At 33.8% G+C, this 21,420-nt stretch overlaps 1 protein-coding gene across 1 annotated transcript; it reads right to left on the bottom strand.

Moving 5' to 3' along the window:
- Positions 1-16,237: 16,237 nt before the first annotated feature.
- On the bottom strand, positions 16,238-17,236 carry LOC120144052 (dehydrodolichyl diphosphate synthase 2-like). The gene is given in 4 exon segments (XM_039158207.1): positions 16,238-16,391; positions 16,393-16,551; positions 16,779-16,846; positions 16,916-17,236. Coding segments are annotated over 4 exon segments (702 nt in total).
- Between the last annotated feature and the right edge of the window lie 4,184 nt (positions 17,237-21,420).

The following is a 21,420-nucleotide window of genomic DNA, read 5'->3' as shown; positions in this document are numbered from 1 at the left end:
TAGGAGCTTTTTAAGGAAAAAGAATACCGGAAACGTCCTTAGGACATCCCGATCTATTTAACGGTGTAAAAATAAAATTTTCCGGCCACCGTATGCGGTGGCCGACGATGTTGGTCACGGCGGCAGACGGTTGCCGTCAGGTGACCGGCTTCCCTCCGATGAGGGAAGCTAGAGAGAAGCCAGAGCTCTCTCTGCTTGAGAGAGAAAGAAAAAAGAATGAAATGAAGGCTGGACCTTTTATAGGCCTTCCCGAACGACGTCGTTTCGGGAAGGACTATGCGCATAATTAGATAATAGTTAAACCCCGTCCACCGTCCTCCTAACTTGTAAACTTTACATTTTAGTCACTAAATTGAATTATAAATACTTTAATTCAGTCTTCGAATTTCAATTTTATTCATTTTAGTCCTTTATATTAAAATAATATATTTAGGATAAATAACAGATTTAATCCCTTAATTTTAATAAATAATATTTTAATCCTTAGTTTATATTTTTAATTTATTTTATTATAATATCTGAATTTTAGATAATTTTATTTTAGTCACTGAATTATTAAATAAGAAAATAGCATATTTAATCCCTATAATTCTGATTAATTATGAATTAGGTTTTTCAATTTTAATTTCACTATATTTTAGTTATTATTTTAAGTATTTTTATTGCTTTTAAATATATAGTTAGAATTGTATTTTTTTTTACTTGTTTATATATTTAAATGTTGTTAAAAATATATAAATATTTATTTTAAATAAATTATTTTAATATTTATTTTTCAATATCAAAGAAAATGACAGTCTTAATACAACTGGATGTCCTATTCTGATATTTTAAAAATTAAAAATTAAACAATATTATTTAAATTAATATTTATCAATATCAAAGAAAAGAGCTGTCTTAAAGCACCTAGAAGTTCTTTTCTGATATTTTAAATAAATAATATTTTTTTTTATATAATTTTGAAATAATAGGATTATAAATTAATATATTTTTGAATTTTTAAATTTTAATAATAGAGACAATTTATAATTAAAAAGTACCAATTTTGGGCGTTGTAGGGGTGCTAATCCTTCCCTAAACGTAACCGACCACGAATCCCTTTTTATTATTAAAAAGAATGAATTTTTGGTTATAAACGCAGATCAGTTCATTTTTTATTAGTGTTTTCTTAAAACTCTTTTAAAAAATAATTTTTAGGTATTCGACCTACCGACCCAAAAGGCGATGGCGACTCTCAAATTATTTCAAAAACATTATTTACATCAATTTTCCAGCCAATTTAAAATTTCGTGCCCGGACGAAAACCGGTTACGACAGCTTGGCGACTCTGCTGGGGACCGGTCAAACTTTTAAAAATCATTATGAATTGTCTCTATTAATTAAAATTAAAAATTCATATATTTAATTTTTAATTTTATCTTTTCAAAATTTTTTATTTACTTATTATTTTCATATATTTATATGTTTTATTTATTTTATTTGCAATTATTTTATTTCATTATTTATTTTTCTGTCAGAGGTATGAACATTTCCTCTCACACAACACGTGCATTGCATAACATAAAGCTCTATAATTGAGTTGTCCCTTTTAAGTGAGAGTGAAAGCGACGTCTTCGTGAAATTATTCTCCGTGTCAGACCTAGCAAGTAACTTTCGAGGTTCATATGCTTTATGTCTTCGTGAGAATTTATTCTCCGTGTCAGGCATAGAGAAATGTATCCCCTCGAATTGAACTCGATCCATTTTAGTCTGTGATGGACTGGGTTGAGGGTTAGCAACCCAAGGGGGCACTAACAAGGACGATTTGAGTACCTTTATTCTTAGATCTGAAACCTTGCATATAAAAAAACCTTAGAAACTCTTCCGATCCAAAGTCATTTTGTCTAAAATAGGTGTACACACAGGAGAAATGAATTCTAACTTTCTAGTTTATTTATTTTACTGATTAAATTACATGTATATTTAAATTTAGAAAAGCATGTTTAAATAAAAAAATATTTATGTAAATGTTATTATTGAATTCTTTATTATGTAAACTAATTTATTTTCTTTTTGTGTGTTCTTTATTTTTCTGTTTGCATAGCATCATACAGGATAAAAGACATTGATCCTTGTGTTAATTGTCTCATTGGAAAGCCTTCATCTATGGATAAAAAGTGTTCAAATCAAATAATTCTAAACTCAGAAGTAAGACAGTGGGCTGAGGACTTACAAAGACAAGAAGGAGACAGTCTGCAGGATGATTATGTATCTGACTTGGCAGTTATGCTCCAGTTTCACTAAAAGAAATGATATGCAAGATTTGCGGAGCATTTGGGAAAGTTGGGATTCAAACAAAAAATTGCAGTTTTATCAGACTTACGGAGACATCCCATATTTGCTCTATGTTAAAGTTGATGATGAATTACTCAGAGCCCTAATTCAATTCTGGAATCCAGGGTACAATTGCTTCACTCTCAATAAAGAAGACTTGGTCCCTACTATTGAAGAGTACACAACTTTGTTACATATCGAAGGGGCTTTGGAGAATCGAATCTATTCAAAGTCAATTAAAACTCAACCCTTTCGAGTTAAATTAGCAAAGATTTCTGGGGTACGAGAAGAATGGGTAGCATCCCGTACAAAACAAAAAGGAGAAAGCGAAGGCATTGCTTGGACCAACATTAAAGAACTTATTCAGAGTCATCCAGATATTAAAGTACGGTTCGATTTATTTGCTCTGGGTATGTATGGTATGGTCATCTTCCCAAAAGTATTGGGATATGTTGAAGCTGCAGTGGTAGATTTGTTTGAACAGCTACCGAAAAAGATTAATCCTGCTTCTGCAATCCTAGCAGAGACCTTCAGATCGTTAAATGCTTGTAGAAAGCTAGGAGGTGGACGATTCTCAGGGTGTACCCAGTTGTTATATGTTTGGATCCGTAGTCATTTCTGGAGGATAGAAAAGGTTTCATACCGACGTTTTAATACGGATTACTCACCATTAAAAGAATTTTTAGAGAAGGAATGGCCGAAAGAAATTAAGAAAGATATGTGGATTAATGCCTTTCGAAATTTGCAAAGCAATGACGTTGTTTGGCGAGCCCCGTGGAAAATTCAAAGGGAATTCTTTTACAGATGTGGTGATTATAATTGGATAATGCTGCTCGGATTATGGGAGGAATTGGATATGCACCAATTCTGGTCATAAGACAGTATGAAGGTCGTCAATTGTACCTGTCACTGCTGGATTACAGTCATCTGAGTTCGCATTCCATAGCAAAAATTATAAAAGAAGTATCATGGAAGCCGTTACAGCTTGGAAAACAACTTTTTGTATCCGAGCTAAAGCAACAAAAGAAATGCTAACTCCTGATTATGAAGAATGGAGATCTGTCAGGAAAAATGAAAATATTCCTCTACCAGATCAAAATGAGGATATCTCTATGACAGATCGCATTAAGGTGGTTCCGTCAGAGATTGAAATCCTGAGAGCTGAGTTTAAGGCAGAAAGAGAAGGCTGGTCGAAAGAATTAGAGCAAATGAGACAAGATAAAGCTATGTTGGGGGTTGACATTGACTTTCATTCATCACAATGTGCAATGTTGAGAAAAGATAAGAAAAAGTTGATGATGAATTCAGAGCATTACAGAAAAATTACCAGGAGTTATATAAATCCCGGAAAGCATCAGGATCAAGCCAAACAACAATACAGATGATCAGAGAATTGAACATCGAGAAAAGTCGAGTTGAAGATCTGAAAGGAAAGAATAGCCGTCTACTCAAAAGCCTTGAGAAAGGAAAGCAAAAAATGGAAGATTTGAGGTCGACAGAAGAGAGCGAATTATAAAACACAAGGCTGAACACCGCGAGATCATGAATGAAATGCAAAGAGAAAGAGATCGAGCCAAAGATTTAGAAGAAATGAAGAATGACATCTTTAATAAATTTGAAGGTGAGAAAAATATCATGTTCAAGGGATTTGAATCTGAAATGAACCAGTTGATTGCTGAACTTGAAGTCAGAGGCCAAAAGATGGAAGAATCCAATGATGAAAAAGAAAAATGGGAGCTGGAAAGAAAAAATTTCAACACAAGACTTGAGGTAGAGCAAGAAGTGGCTAGAAATTGGATGCAAAGATGCAGAAACAAGGATGTTCAAATCCAGAAGCTTAATCAAAGAACGCAAGAATCACGAACAAAACTTGAAGAAGATCTGGATCAGTCTAGAAACAAAAATACAGAGTTTAATGCTTACATTTCGCAACTTGAAGAATCATTGTTTCAAGAAAAGGTTCGTCTAGGACCTAATGACCTCAAAGAAAGTAATGAGGAAAATGCTTCACTGCGAAGACGCATTAGAGATCTTGAAAAAATTCTGAACAATTGTCAAGTCAGAATCACTGAGTTAGAGCAAACTCTTGAAGGAATGAATGAACAATGGCAAAAGTCAACTGATTTCTATGTTGAAAGAGGTGAAGAAAGAAGTAATATGGTGTTCGAGGCCATGTACAAATGAGCGAAGTTGCTAGATATGTTGGGGAAACTAGCTGTTGAAGCCAAAATAATTGAGCATCACGTTGATCCAGTTTCTAAGTGCGGAAAGAAGGTGTCATGGTTAATAAAAGAAATTATAGAGCTTAATAGGAAAGCTACGTCTTATCTGTAGTTATGAACTATTATAAAGAAACTTTTGTATGCCAATGAAAGTTGTTCTATGACAGTTAACTTTTGGGATCAATACCTTTTTGCATACATACATTCGCATTACATTCATTCATTTCATAATTTTCTTTATGAATAATTTTTATTATTATGATAAAATTCATTAATTAAAATTTGGAAAAAAATATTAAATTTTTTTTTAATCGCAGTTATTCTGGCCAAAAGAGAAATACAACATCACTACGGTACTAGACAAGCTACTAAGAGAATTATGGAGGATAAAATACAGCGTATTGAAGAACAACATCATAAAGAACAAGAAGAAATGAGAATGAAGCTGGAAAAAATTGAAGCCAGTATTGCAAATTCACAAGACAGTATGATGCAGAAAATAGAGGATATGTTTAAAAGGCAGGCTATCAGTGGAAAAATGCATGAAAATCTTGTATCTTTCGACCAAGAACCCATATATCCTCTAGGTTTTCCACCAGAACCAATTTATCACTCTGGTACTACACCTATACAAATCAATGCTCGTACATCTGCATTACAAGAAGCCAAACCACATGAAAATCAACAAGTGGATCCTGCATCTTCAAGCAAAAATCCGCTTATATCAGATGTGAAAATAGGGGATCTTAATACTGAGCATTTAATCCCAGATTTGAATGAGCTGAATGAGAAACAAAAAGTAAAAGAAGAATTGACCAGACAGATCAAGAGCTTAGAAGAACGAATGAAATCCGTGGAAATAACTGAATCATTCTATGGTTTGATGCTAGTGAATTGAGTTTTGGTTCCAGACCTAATCCTCCCCATCAAGTTCAAAGCTCCTGAATTGATAAATATGACGGTACTACATGCCCTTCATCCACATTACTATGTTTTGGTCGCAGAATGGCAGGATATGTAAAAGACGAGAAATTGTTAATTCTCTGCTTTCAGGATAGTTTTGACAGGACCGGCTTTAAAATGGTATACTCAATTGACCAAAGCCAAATTAGATCTTGGAAAGATTTGGCTAAAGCATTTTTAGAGCAGTATCGCCACGTGACAGACATGGTTCCTGATAGATGACTCTCCAAAATTTGGAGAAAAAGAATAATGAAACATTCAGACAGTATGCCCAGAGATGGCGTGACGGCGGCCCAAGTTCAACCACCTTTGTCAGAAAAAGAGGCCACAATAATATTGTTCATACATTGAAGGCTCCTTATTTAAATCATCTAATGGGGAATGCAACCAGAAATTTCGCAGATTTGGTCATTTCTGGAGAACTCATTGAAAATGTCTTGAAAAGTGGCAAAATTGAATCAAATGAAGGGTCTAGTTCCAAAAGACCTACGTACCGAAGAAGGAGAATGAAGTCAACAATGCATTCTTACAGCAAGGATTCATCGAAAAGTGTTACAAAACCCAGCCAAGGGTTAAGAAAGAAGAAACAAACACTAATCGAGCAGATTCCAGAGATCTCGAAAGGAAAATGAAAGGTTGTCTTTTACACCTTTACCAGTACCATATGCTGAGATCTATGATTCACTGTTAAAAGCAGATGTCATACGGCCCTATCCTTTGGTTCCCATGCAACCACCATTCCCTCCTTGGTATGATACAAAGGCACACTGTGTTTATCATGAAGGAATCACGGTCATTCTATTGAAAACTTTGGCATTCAAAAGGGTGGTTTCAAAATTGATCAACACTGGGAAGTTGGATTCAATACACCATCTGCATCAAATATCCATTGCCAAATCATGGAGATAAAAACGTGAATGCAATTCAGGAAGAGAACAGAAAGAAAGCAAAAACTGACATTTCTGAAATTAAATCTCCGCTTGTTTGGGTATTCCAACAATTCTCTTTAGCCGGTATAATTCCACAACAATTCAGGCCAAAGCAGAATGAAGGCAAGAATTATTGTGAATATCTCAGGAGAAAGGGCATAAAATCCAACTATGTCCTGAATTTAGGGATTTGGTGCAAAAATTGATGAACACCCGAGAAATAGAATTCTTTGAAGAAGAACCAGGGAAAAAAGAAGATGATGTTTGATCAGAGGATTCTAAACCTAGTCAAGAATAATGATCCTGTGATCATTAATGTGAAATCATCTACGGCGATTCCTGCACCAATAAAGCCAAAAGTAGTTATCACCACTCCTCTAACCATTTCCATACAAGATACCCGCAGGGTACCTTGGAATTATACTACCAATGTTTCAATGGTAGGAGGATCTGTTTCTCTAGAAAAAACAAAAGAAAAAAAACAGAGTTTGGGTACAACATCGAAGTCTGAAGCAGTGAGCGAAGTCGGTTTTTTTACGAGAAGTGGGAGATGTTACTCTCCCGAAACATCCAATGCTTCAGAACAAGTGAAAGCAAAAGGAAAGCCATGGCAATACCTCAGAAGGTATTTGAGGATGAATCCCTTCCAGCATTTAATGCCTGTGACAGAAAAACAAGCTCAAGAATTTTTGAAATTCCTGAAACATAGTGAATGTAGTGTGGTTGAACAACTACACAAACAACAAGCGAATTTCTATTCTTGATCTATTGATGAATTCAAAGCACATAGAAATGCTTTGATGAAAATTCTCAATCAAACATTTATCCCTGAAGATATATCCCTCAATAACTTGACAGAATTGTGGGACATATAGCCGCTGACAATTACATAACGTTCACGGATGATGAAATACCAGAAGGCGGAATGGGGTCAGTAAAAGCTTTGAACATCACGACACATTGTCATGGTCATGTGTTGCCAGGAGTATTGATTGACAATGGATCCACTCTCAACTTGATTCCTCTAGTCACACTTCAAAGAATGCCTGTGGATCAATCACACATGAAGAGTTATCAGAATGTAGTGCGAGCATTTGATGGTACTCAAAAAGAGGTGCTTGGGAAAATGGAAATACCATTGTTAATTGGCCCAGTCGTGTACAGTATTGACTTTGTGGTGATGGACATCCACCCTACATATAATTGTCTATTAGGGAGGCCATGGATTCATTCAGCTGGAGCCGTTCCTTCTTCATTACATCAGAAATTGAAATTTGTTGTTGATGGACAACTAATATGCGTAGGTGCTGAAGAAGAAATCATTGCATCTGTAACAAGCGATGTTCCATATATCGACACCAATAAAGATGCTCTTGAATGCTCTTTCCGAGCTCTTGAATTTGTAAATGCAACCTTTATTGCAGAAGGAAGCAAAATTCCATATCCCAGATTGTCTGATTGCACAAAGATGACGGTACAACAAACTTTAGGCATCGGAGCTAAAGCTGGGAAAGGTCTAGGAAAGAATCTTCAAGGGATTTCAGTTCCTGTCAAAATAAAGATGAAGAAAGATCGTTTTGGGCTTGGATTTAAGCCAATTTTCAGCAAAAGAACAAAGAGATAAAGAAGATGTGAAGACAGAAAGGCAAGGTTGAAAGGGAAAGAAATCCTTTGGGAACACATGTTTTTCCCACAGTTGAAGACCATATTTAGATCAGGGGGAACAATTAATGTAGAACAGCAGCTTGTTGAAGCCTTTAAAGAAGAAAAGTTGACGAAAGATCAAGACATAGTTGAAGAAGCTATGAATGGATTATTTATCACATGATGAATGACAACAAGACTGGCAAATACTTGGATAAGATTCGCCCATGTTTTCCTGAGAAAACACTCAACAATTGGACCACTGAAGATCTTCCTATAGTTTTTAATATTAACGCAGAGTAATATTCAGAACTAATCTTTATGTTTAGCTCAAAAATATGAAAACTTTTGTTATCTTGTAAAAGAAATTATGTTAAATATAAGAAATTTTCTTTAAAATTTTCAGATGGCAATCATTCTTTACATTTTCTTACATTTTTACATTTATATTTCATAAATTTACTATATTCTTTCGGAAATATGTCCGATTTAAATTTGCAGGTGTCACCATGTTAATAGCATGTTTATTCCTAAATTTAATCCAGTGATAAATTTAGAGCAGCCTATATGTCTGGAAGAAATCAATGGGTGTGAGGATGAACTGGAATGTGATGTTCCTACTGAACTATTAAGATTGGTAGAAAAAGAAGACAAACAAATTCTACCCTACAAAGAAGAGATTGAGACTGTGAATTTGGGAACAGATGAAGAAATAAAAGAGGTGAAAATTGGTACTACTCTGACAATCCAGATAAAACAAGAATTGATAAATCTCCTTCAAGAGTTCAAAGATATATTTGCCTGGTCTTATCAAGATATGCCTGGTTTGAGCACAGATATAGTGATACACAAGCTTCCAATCAATCCAGAATATAAACCGGTCCAACAAAAGCTCAGACGAATGAGGCCAGAAATGTTGTTGCAAATCAAAGAAGAATGAAACAGATCAATGCAGGTTTCCTACAAGCATCTAAATACACAGAATGGGTAGCCAATTGTGCCCGTACCAAAGAAGAATGGGAAGGTTCGAATGTGTGTGGATTACAGAGATCTCAACAAAGCTAGTCCGAAAGATAGTTTCCATTACCCACATAGACACATTGGTGGACAATACTGCAGGACATGCATGGTTTTCATTTATGGATGGATTTTCAGGATATAATCAGATAAAAATGAATCCTGAAGACATGGAAAAAACAACATTTATAACCATGTGGGGCACATTCTGTTATAAAGTGATGCCATTTGGATTGAAAAATGCAGGGGCAACGTATCAAGCCATGGTAACTTTGTTTCATGACATGATGCACAGAGAGATTGAAGTATACGTGGATGACATGATTGCCAAATCCCGAACTGAAGAAGAACATATTCAAAATCTGAGAAAACTTTTCCAGAGATTGAGGAAGTATCAATTAAAGCTCAACCCCGCAAAATGCACTTTTGGAGTAACTTCCGGGAAACTTTTGGGATTTGTGGTCAGCAAAAAAGGAATCGAGATTGATCCAGATAAAGTCAAAGCAATTCAAAATCTTCCACCACCCAATACAAAAAAAGAAGTTCGAGGCTTTTTGGGAAGATTAAATTATATATCTCGGTTCATTTCTCAATTAACTGACAAATGTGATCCAGTGTTCAAATTACTTCGAAAGAACAATCCTGAAGTCTGGAATGAAGAATGTCAAGAAACTTTGAATATTATTAAGAAATATTTATCCAATGCCCCAATTTTAGTATCACCAATGCCTGATAAACCATTAATTCTCTACTTGACCGTCTTCGAAAATTCGATGGGATGTGTACTAGGACAACATGATGAATCTGGAAGAAAAGAAAAGCTTTATTATCTGAGCATGAAATTTACTGATTTTGAAATTCGATATCCACCAATACAAAAATTATGTTGTGCCTTGGTATGGGCTACTCGAAGACTCAGACAATATATGTTATACCATACTACTTGGTTGATATCAAAACTTGATCCTTTGAAATTCTTAATAGAATCACCAGCTTTGACAGGCAGAATGGCTAGATGGCAGATGTTATTATCTGAGTTTGATATTGTATATGTCAACCAAAAAGCGATAAAAGGAAGTGTCATAGCTGATTTTCTGGCCAGTCGTGTATCAAATGATTATCAGCCTTTGAGTTTTAATTTTCCCGATGAAGATTTGTTGTGCATATCCATGAATGAAGGAGTCAGAACAAATGATACATCTGCATTTTGGAAGCTTTACTTTGACGGAGCATCTAATGCTTTGGGACGAGGAATTGGGGCAGTGTTATTTCTCCAGAAAATATTTATTATCCCTTTACAAGTAGACTGGAGTTCTTTTGCACCATAACTGGCGGAATACGAAGCTTGTGTCATGGGATTAAGCAGCTATAGAAAGAAAAATCAAATGTCTCAAAATATATGGAGATTCATCGTTAGTGGTGTATCAATTGCGAGGAGAATGGGAAACAAAGATCCCAAATTATTGGAATATCGAAATTTTACCCTCGAATTAGTGAAAGTAGCTGCTATGTTTCAGGCAACTAAGAAAGTTGATATGATGCCAATTAAAATGCAAGTATATGAAATTCCTGCACATTGTTAGTGTGGAAGAAGAGGTAGATGGTAAACCATGGTATCATGATATTCTGCAATATATCAAAAATCAAAGTTATCCACCAAATGCATCAGAAATTGTAAAAGAACCTTGAGAAGAATGGCTGCTGGATATTTTCTTGATGGCGAGATTATGTATAGAAGAAGCAATGATCAAATGCTATTGAGATGTTTAAATACCAGCGAAGCTCGAAATGTCATTGAAGAAGTACACAGTGGAATATGTGGAACACATGCAAATGGTCTTTCCATGGCCAAAAAATAATGGATTGGATATATGCTACCACACCATGCACACAGATTGCATTGATTATGCAAGGAAATGTCATAAATGCCAGATATATGCAGACAAGATTCATGTACCCCCATCTCCTTTACATGTAATGACAGCCCTAGCCATTTTCTATGTGGGGAATAGATGTCATTGGTGCAATCACACCAAAAGCATCGAATGGACATGTTTCATTCTTGTGGCAATTGATTATTTTACCAAATGGGTTGAAGCTGCTTCATATACCAATATTAAGAGGTCCACAGTCTGCAAAATTCATAAAGAAAGAGATAGTTTGCCGATTTGGTCTCCCAGAAAGGATCATTACGGATATTGCTCTGACCTTGACCAACAAATGATGACCGAACTTTGTGCACAGTTTAAGATTAAACATGCAAACTCAGTGGCATATCGTCCAAAGATGAATGGGGCAGTGAAGCAGCCAAAGAACATCAAGAGACTCATTACAAAGACTACTGAAACTTATAAAGATTGGCACGAGAAGTTACCTTTTGCTTTATATGCATATCGAACTACTGTTAGAACATCTACTGGGGCAACACCGTTTTCTCTAGTCTACGGAATGGAAGCAGTCTTACCAATTGAAGTTGAGATTCCATCGCTTCGAATATTGAGAGAAACAAAATTGGATGAATCTGAATGGATCCAAGCTAGAGTTGATCAATTGAACCTTGTTGAGGAGAAAAGATTGAAAGCTATTTGCCATGGACAGATGTATCAGAAACGGATGATGAAGTCTCATGACAAAAAGTACATCCAAGAGAATTCCAAGAGGGTGATCTAGTACTAAGAAAGATTTTGCCTATACATAAAGATTTCCGTGGGAAATGGATGCCTAATTGGGAAGGGCCATACATTGTGAAAAAGGCATTTTCCGGAGGAGCGTTGATCTTGGCAGAAATGGATGGAAAAATTCTGAGAAATCCAATAAATTCGGATTCTGTCAAGAAATATTATGCTTGAAGAAAAAAAGAGAAGAAAGAAAAAAGAAAGAAAAATAAAAGAAAAATAAAAAAAAGAGAGAAAAAGAAAAAGAAAAAAAAAGAAAAGAGGGGGGATCAAGGTGAAAACCCGCAAAGGGCATCTTGTAACCAAAAGGGAGGATTTGAGTTGAAAACCTGAAAAGGCGCTCAAATGCAGGTTGATATTAGGCATCTGGCAATTGAACCCTCTTAAGATTTTGACAGTTTGGAAGAAACTTCACATCTACAAGCATTTCGACAACGTTTGAGATCTTCCAGACAAAAGCTTACATCATTTCTCTAAGTTGTATCAACTTGATTAATTTAGAAATACTTATGCTTATAATTTGTTGAGACATTTGAATTTTTATCATTCTTATGCTTGCCATAATTTTGAATACAATTCTATCTATTTCAAGTTCAATTTATTTGAGATTCAAATTATTTTCGAAAATTCAATTTATTCTTCTATGAATTAACATTTTGAAATAATTTAAATATTTCTGAATATCACTTTATGTTAATACTTTTAAATACATGGAATACAAAGTAAGCAATCATCACCATCTAAAGCCATGAACATTAAGATTGTTACACAGGATACTACCGGCAACAAGGTCAAATTCGCCAAATCTACTCATCAATTGCTCCAACCGATCACCATTCAGTTCTTGCACCTCTGTTTTCAAAGATATACTAAGACAATAGAAGGCGATCTTTGCAGCACTGATTCCAGCAAAAAGAAACAAGACATTGATATCACTGGGAACATGTCTCTATACAGATCCTTGTATGGTTTTTAAGGAAACCTAGAAGCATTCCCACCTCATCAGGTTCAAGTGGAACAACTTTATTCTTTCCAACCCATACTAGATTCCATTTTCAATACTCATCAAAAACATACTTCTGGACACTCGAAGGTGGATCATTGTCATAATCTTCAAAAGCCTTACATATCCTTTCTGTCAATTTGGCACTTCCTGTACATGTTTATAAACAGTTCAACTTTGTTCTTGGATCACATAAAAGCCATCATTTCTTTGTCAATGGAAAAGCATCAGCACATGGAGGAAACAGAATAAGAGAAAATCTGTTCTTAATTGGCGGAATTATGAATATAGCCCTTTTTAGTGTAATAGCATGAAAATGCTTCGAATCTACAAATTCTGACTCTACATCAAATAAGCATAGTGATATCCTAGTCCAATCATTGAATTTAGAAGATGAATGTGTTAATAGCATCTTCTGGAAGTGTTCTTTGAGTTATCTGATCTGGTTTGGCAGAACAAATCATTGAATTTAGAAGATGAATGTGTTCATAGCATCTTCTGGAAGTGTTCTTTGAGTTATCTTATCTGGTTTGGCAGAACAAATCATTGAATTTAGAAGATGATAGGTTCATAGCATCTTCTGGAAGTGTTCTTTGAGTTTCTGATCTGTTTGGCAGAACAAATCATTGTTTAGAAGATGAATGTGTTCATAGCATCTTCTGGAAGTGTTCTTTGAGTTATCTGATCTGGTTTGGCAGAACAAATCATTGAATTTAGAAGATAATGTGTTCATAGCATCTTCTGGAAGTGTTCTTTGAGTTATCTTGGAAGTGTTCTTTGAGTTATCTGATCTGGTTTGGCAGAACAAATCATTGAATTTAGAAGATGAATGTGTTCATAGCATCTTCTGGAAGTGTTCTTTGAGTTATCTGATCTGGTTTGGCAGAACAAATCATTGAATTTAGAAGATGAATGTGTTCATAGCATCTTCTGGAAGTGTTCTTTGAGTTATCTGATTGGTTTGGCAGAAAATTATTGAATTTAGAAGATGAATGTGTCATAGCATCTTCTGGAAGTGTTCTTTGAGTTATCTGATCTGGTTTGGCAGACAAATCATTGAATTTAGAAGATGAATGTGTTCATAGCATCTTTTGGAAGTGTTCTTTGAGTTATCTTGATCTGGTTTGGCAGAACATATCATTGAATTTAGAAGATAAATGTGTTCATAGCATCTTCTGGAAGTGTTCTTTGAGTTATCTGATCTGGTTTGGCAGAACAAATCATTGAATTTAGAAGATGAATGTGTTCATAGCATCTTTTGGAAGTGTTCTTTGAGTTATCTGATCTGGTTTGGCAGAACAAATCATTGAATTTAGAAGATGAATGTGTCAATAGCATCTTCTGGAAGTGTTCTTTGAGTTATTTGATCTGGTTTTGGTAAGAACTACAGAACCAATCATTGAATTAAAAGATGAACTGCATGATCGTCTTCATTAAGAAGTTTCTTTTCAAGCTTCTTTTGCTTATTCCTTTCCCAAAAATCATAGCCCAAGTTTCGCCTTTTCTTGTAACAGTTTATTCTCCTCATCAGAATCAGCAACATGTTGCCTGAATACAAGCTTTTCAAGAGCCTATACTATTGAGTTTATTCTCAAGAGATTTGTGACATTATATCTACATTTGTCAAATATGATAGATTCTCTCATTTGAAGAAGAAAAATCTATTGGGTTTTACAATTGAAGATACTCAATTCACCAATCTGAAATCAAATAACTCAACATTCATGCATCATATTTTAGATGTTTACAAAAATAGGTGCATTTTCATTCATTTTCATCTATGTTGAATTTTTAACAGGAATTTCAAAGATTTTAGCAAGATTCAAATCTATCATTTGATGGATCATCATTTCCAGAGAAAGTTCATAATGAGAAGAATTCATCTGAAGAAGGAAGAAGAAGTTCAATGAGAAGAATTTGTTCAACCTTTTACCTGAATCCATCATTTGATGGATCATTTCAGAGAAAGTCATAATGAGAAGAACTCATCTGAAGAAGGAAGAAGAAGTTCATAATGAGAAGAATTTGTTCAACCTTTTACCTGAATTCATCAAATTGATGGATTAGCTTTTCCAGAGAAAGTTCATAATGAGAAGAACTCATCTGAAGAAGGAAAGAAGAAGTTCATAATGAGAAGAATTTGTTCAACCTTTTACCTGAATTCATCAATTGATGGATTAGCTTTTCCAGAGAAAGTTCATAATGAGAAGAACTCATCTGAAGAAGGAAGAAGAAGTTCATAATGAGAAGAATTGTTCAACCTTTACCTGAATTCATCAAATTGATGGATTATCTTTTCCAGAGAAAGTTCATAATGAGAAGAACTCATCTGAAGAAGGAAGAAGAAGTTCATAATGAGAAGAACTTGTTCAATCTTTTGCTTGAATTAATCATTTGATGGATCAACATTGCCAGGTAGAGTTCATAATGAGAAGAACTCGTCATCTGAAGAAGGAAGAAGAAGTTCATAATAAGAAGAACTTGTTCAATAACTCTATCACAGAAAGAAAGAGGTCAGCATCATCCCCAGCATAAAGTTCATAATGAGAAGAACTCATCTGAAGAAAGAGAAGAATTTATTCAATATCTCCATTATGATCAAGTGAAGCCAATGGATAAAAAATTTATTATCTTTCATCTTTGCCCTATTCTTGTTAACACAAGAAATGAGCAAAGAGGGGCAGCTGAAGATACTAATTTTTTACCCATATTATAAATATTATTATTATTGTTATTATAATTATAATTATTATTATTATTATTATTATTATCATTATTATTATTATTATTATTATTATTATCATTATTATTATTATTATTATAAATATTAAATACATATATAAATAATAATAAAAAATATACTGGCCCAACCAGTTAACCCAAATACAATGGCCCAAACCCATTCAGAAACCCTAAACCCAGATTAGGGTATGATCTCTAACCCTAGCCGCCTCATCATCACAGCCGTTGGATCTGAGAGATCCAACGGCCCACACTCATCCAGCACAAACCCTAGGGTATGATACCCTAGGGCCACGCGGCCGCCGCTGTTGCTGCTTCCAGAAGACCCACCGCCACACCAACGTTCCAGCTTCTACCACGTCTACCAAGACTCCAGAAGACCGCCGACCGCACACGTCTCCCAAACGTGAGTCACCACTGGGAGTCCGGTGACTCAAAGGGTATCTTCAGACCGGTCCGATGACCACACCGGTGATGGCTATAAAGCCATCACCCCATCTGCGAGAAAAAAAAAAGAGACAGAGACAGAGCCGGAGAAAGAAAAAAAACAGAGAAACAATATAAAAAAAAACTACTATCAACGATCTCAGTCAACATCTCACAACCAGCAACCAAAAATAGAAGAAAAGGAGGAGAGAAGCTTACCGAGGAAGCCCTGATCACCGGATCTCACCGAAACCTTCGAAACACCGAAGGTAATTTTGTAGATTTGCTCCGATTAGAAGCTTTTTAAGGAAAAAGAATATCGGAAACGTCCTTAGGACATCCCGATCTATTTAACGGTGTAAAATAAAATTTTCCGGCCACCGGATGCGGTGGCCGGCGATGTAAGCTTTCGTTGATGTCCGCTAGTTGAATTTGGCCACTTTTGCTCTCTCGGCTATGCCCGGCGTGCTTGTACAACGTCTTACTTATCGCTGTAGCTGATTGCAACGATGAGTTGGAGTCGGGTGTTGTTTTTCGAGGTCTCCTTGACTTCGTTGATAAACTTTTGCAGCGATGTGGGAAGCTGTGATGAATCCCTTGGTACTCGAATTCCATATCTGTTACAAACAACACATGACATCAGATATTTGACTTACCACATACTAATTTACGACGGTAATTGAAACAATCACATTGTTATGATTTTCAAAATTATCGGAATATTACAATTGCATAAATGCATAATTGCTTTTTTTTTAATTTACATAATAACGATCACCACATTCGCAATCAACACGGAACCTCTTGACATTGAGCCATAGCCATACTGTTTGTCTAAAACTACCTTAGATAGCACTCCATCTCTGACTTGAACGATCTCTCAAATAAACTCAGCAAGAAACTAACCTCCATCTGCACTTCAACTACACCCCAATGAATATTCATGACTGTTTGAGGAATAATGAGTATATAATTAATTACCTTGGGACGAATCCAATTCTCGGAAGAGAAAGCGAAGACGGTTACAACCTGAATCACCCATTGACGACATAGCTTCACCATCTTCCTCAACGATTTTACAGCCGCTTCGTGCCCGGCTGATGTCCGCAATCCCCGCTGCCGAGCCCACCTCCTGTTCCCGTCCATTATCATCGCAACGTGCTTCGGCATCAACTCCCTGTTCATCCCCTCCGGAAGCTCTGCCTCTTTCTCCACCAGAGAAGCCCGCCCACCCGATAGGTCAGTGGTAGCCGCTTGTAGTTTATAGTGATATCGTTTGGGAAGAGAATAAAGAAGGCCCATTCGGTTCCAACCGGGTTTTGGTATGCTCTTGGTAGGGATTAATAGCAGTTTATACTGCTTTTCCGCTTTTTGGTTCTGGTTTCACGAGTACCAAAGAAATATGTGAGAATATTCGGACGCAAGTGCAGAAGGTTGGTTGGCAGAGACTAATTTGATATCCTATGCATATTCCAAACATAGTTTGATTGTTTGAATAATCATATTGAACAGATTACCTATAAGAGATCATCTAAAAAAATGGGAATTTACACGGATGGACTATGTATCAACTGCAGCATTCATCAAGAAACTAGATATTATATTTTCTCTAATTATTCCTTGGCTGTTGGTATATGAAGATCTACCCTTAGCATGAATGAGATGAATTATTATGTTTTGTCTTGGGATGTAATGGTATCTCATGCTTGTGCTTCTTGAAAAGGAAAATCACTCTTAACCATCATTTTAAAGATTTCGTGGAATGCTCTCATCTATTTCTTGTGGTAGGAATGAAATCGGAGATTATTTCAGGGCCGATTCTGATCTGCTGATGATATTCTTATTAGCATGAATGAGATGATATTTATGTTTGTCTTGGGGATGTAATGGTATTTCGTGCTTGTGCTTCTTGAAAAGGAAAATCACTCTTGACCACCATTTTGAAGATTTCGTGGAATGCTCTCATCTATTTCTTGTGGCAGGAATGGAATCGAAGATTATTTCAGGGTCGATTCCGATATGCTGATGATATTCTTAAAGAAATCGTCGACGTGGTTGCTGCTATTCTTAAGGGCAAAGCCATTAATAGACTTGATAGTACTAATTTTTCCTTTGTAATGCTTGAGTTATAGTCTAACCAAATATTGGTTGTGTAATTAGACTGTTCTTTTGTTTGTTGATTGGTTATAGCAAATTTTGCTATTTTGGGTAGTAAATTACTTAAATATCCAAAAATAAATAAATAATGTAGTCGAATAGCTTTTAAAATTTGGAGAGCGTTCGGTGTCTGCGTTTTTGCTGCCACTGCGTCTTTCGAACATAAGAAGCGACGTTCGAATTTGATGGTGCACATATATAAAGAAGGATGAGCCAAGGAGATGACATCATACGGCACCGTTTTCAGCAGCAGTATCAAACGGCACCGGATTTAAATATTTGTATCATATATATGTATATATTAAAATAATCTAAGTGAATTATAAAACCTTTAAAAAACAATATTTATTTTAACAATTAAAATTACTTGAAGGATTTTTATATCATATTTGTGAACTTTTATTGTTTTAAAGGTAGTAGAGACTTTATGTGTTCGGTCCAACCACGAAAGTGGCCCATCATTAAACCCATAGTATTAAATTATTAATTGTATGAGGGCGGGGTAGCGCCGTAGCGGCTTGTTTCTATTAGGGGAATGTTGTTAATGTTGTACCATCAAATTCATATCATCTTTTGATAAATTTCTTAAAGAATCATCTGTATTTTTTCTCAATTTAATTTTTTAAATTTAATAAGTGTTATACATTTAATATTTAAATTTAAATTTTTTTATAATATGATTTTTGCATTGTTAGTTGTCTACTGTCGCACTTTAATTTAATAAATATTACATATTTTAATATAATATGTGATATTATACATTTAACTCATAGAATGATATTTTTGTTATGTGCATGACATAAAATTTACAATACATGTTATGTCATTAATTGAATGTATAATATCATGTTATATTCAAATAATAAAATATATAATATTTGTCAAATAAATATATCATATGAGATAATTAATTGAATTTTAATTTAATTAATATAATATTTATTATAATATTATAAAGATATGAGATCAAATACGTTTGAATGTATATTATTATGATGGGAGGATCAATAATTTTTTTGATTATTTAAATATTATATTAGAAAATATTACACAATTCTTTTTAATATAACATTAAAAAAATCAAAATCAAATACCAAACAACGAGCGCAACTATCAAATATTCAATCTTTTTAATATGAGATAAAAATATTCTTTATATCTCTAAAGAATTTTTGTTAAAAATAGATGTATAATATTTTTCTCTATTATAGTTTTAGGTGTTTAGTCCATCACAATCGGTAAATTTGATCATTATTTGATATCTGTTAGACTTATAAAATTTTAAAAAATTATTTGTAAAATAAAAAACTTAAACTTAAATTATAATTATAATTTAATTTTAAAAAAAACAAATCTCATATTTCTTTAAAATCACAAACACAAAATCCAAAACTCCTAAAATCCTTAATTTCAAACTCATTTTCGGTTGTTGTCAATCATCTCCGGTCACCATCTCCATCATCGAAAGGTCACCTACCTATCAACACTCAATCATTGACCGGATATCGTCCTTTCCATTACTCTAAATCCCTAAATACCTAAACCCTTAAATCTCTAACCCTAAATGTAATGAGTATTTTATATGAGGGGTAGATTGGGGTGATTTTTTTAAGAAAATAAAAATTTCAAAAATATAATAATGATATGTGTAATCGACGGTAATGGACTAAACACGTAAAAGTGTAATCGAAAAACGTAAGGAACCTATTTTTAACAAAAAGTCTTTTAGACATCTAAAGTTAAATTAGATATAATTTGGGTACATATTTTTGCATTAAGCCTAAATTTAATATAGATGTAAAAAAATTTAGTTTTACGTAGATTTAGGACTGTTAGATGTATGAAAATAGATGGTTAAAATTAAATATTAATCTCAATCGTCTATTTTCACTTATTCAACTATTTTAAATCAATATAAAATTAAAAGAATTTACATTGAATATTGAATCCTAAATTCCTAACCATATAACAAAAAAGTTAGGTTTTCCAGCAGCACTAAGGGGGTGTTTGGTTCAAGGATTGTGGGATTCCCATGGGATGGGAATCCCACATTCCCATGTTTGGTTGGCCGGGAATCTCATTCCCGGTAATGTTTTATTACCAATAGTAGTTTTTTTGGGGTATATTACCGGCAATGTTATTATCTCCCTTCCCTTAGGTATTGTAATATTACTGGCATTTTGGACTAAAATGTCCTTAATTTTTTTTTCAAAAATATTCTTCTTCTATCATTGAATAATAAAAATTCTACGAAGGTTAAATTACAAATTTATCCTTAAATTATTTTAGATTTACAAAAAAAATTATATAATTAAAATTTTATATGAAGTTCAGGGATTAAAAAAATTTACCCTTTCATTAACCTTTTTTATATTTTAATTTGTAAAAAATTATATAAATATATATTAATTTTTTAAAGAAAATATATAAATATTTTACAATTTGTAATATTATACAAATATATAATAAGGACAATTTGGTTAAATATACATTCTAATAATTTTTTATTCTTTAACCAAACACGGTAATCTTACATTCCTGCTAAACCAACCAAACACAAAATACAACATTCCCAGTAATCCTATTCCCTGGTAATCTTTTATTCCCACTGGTAATCTTACATTCCGTGAACCAAACGCACCCTAAAAGCCTTGTTTAAAACCAGCCGCATTTGTCCATTTGGGAACTCGCTTTCATGATTAAATTACTTTAAGTACTAATACCATATTTTTTAATCTTTTTCCCCCACAATTTAATGTTGTATTTTAGCATTCATGATGTGTGAATTGTTTTAGACTATAAAATATTTTTAATAAAATGTATGTTTGTCTTTTGAATAAAATCATCATCAATTATTTTAAGTTATATATAATTAATGCGTTTAAAAATTAATTTTTACAAAAAAAATTGAAAATAAATTTAAAAATAAATTTTAAAAAGTTTACGTCTAAAAACCAGATAAAAAAGATTCACTCCATTTTAAAAAATCAATGCCCAATCGTTATGAATAACTAAAAGAGTCACGATCTAACTATTTTAGACACTACTCTTTTAATTATCGTAATGAAATAATGTTGCCTTTAATTTTTAATGGAGTGCATGATTATTCATAAAAATGAAAGCAAAAGAAAATGTTAGTAGCAATAGTAATAAATGAAAATGCATAATTAATAAATAAATAAAAAGACATGCTAAAAGACTAAATTGAAAGAAGTAAAAAAGTTAAATAATAAAATAATATATGAAATTGTACTAAATTAAAATATAGTCAAAGAGGAGGGATAAAAAAAATAATCCATTAAAGTCAAAACACTCAAATACTGAGTTAG

Source organism: Hibiscus syriacus, unplaced genomic scaffold (assembly GCF_006381635.1).
Source record: "Hibiscus syriacus cultivar Baekdansim isolate YM2019G1 unplaced genomic scaffold, ASM638163v2 tig00110879_pilon, whole genome shotgun sequence".
In the NCBI taxonomy this organism is placed as follows: Eukaryota; Viridiplantae; Streptophyta; class Magnoliopsida; order Malvales; family Malvaceae; genus Hibiscus; species Hibiscus syriacus.
This window is presented reverse-complemented; position numbering and strand designations above follow the sequence as displayed.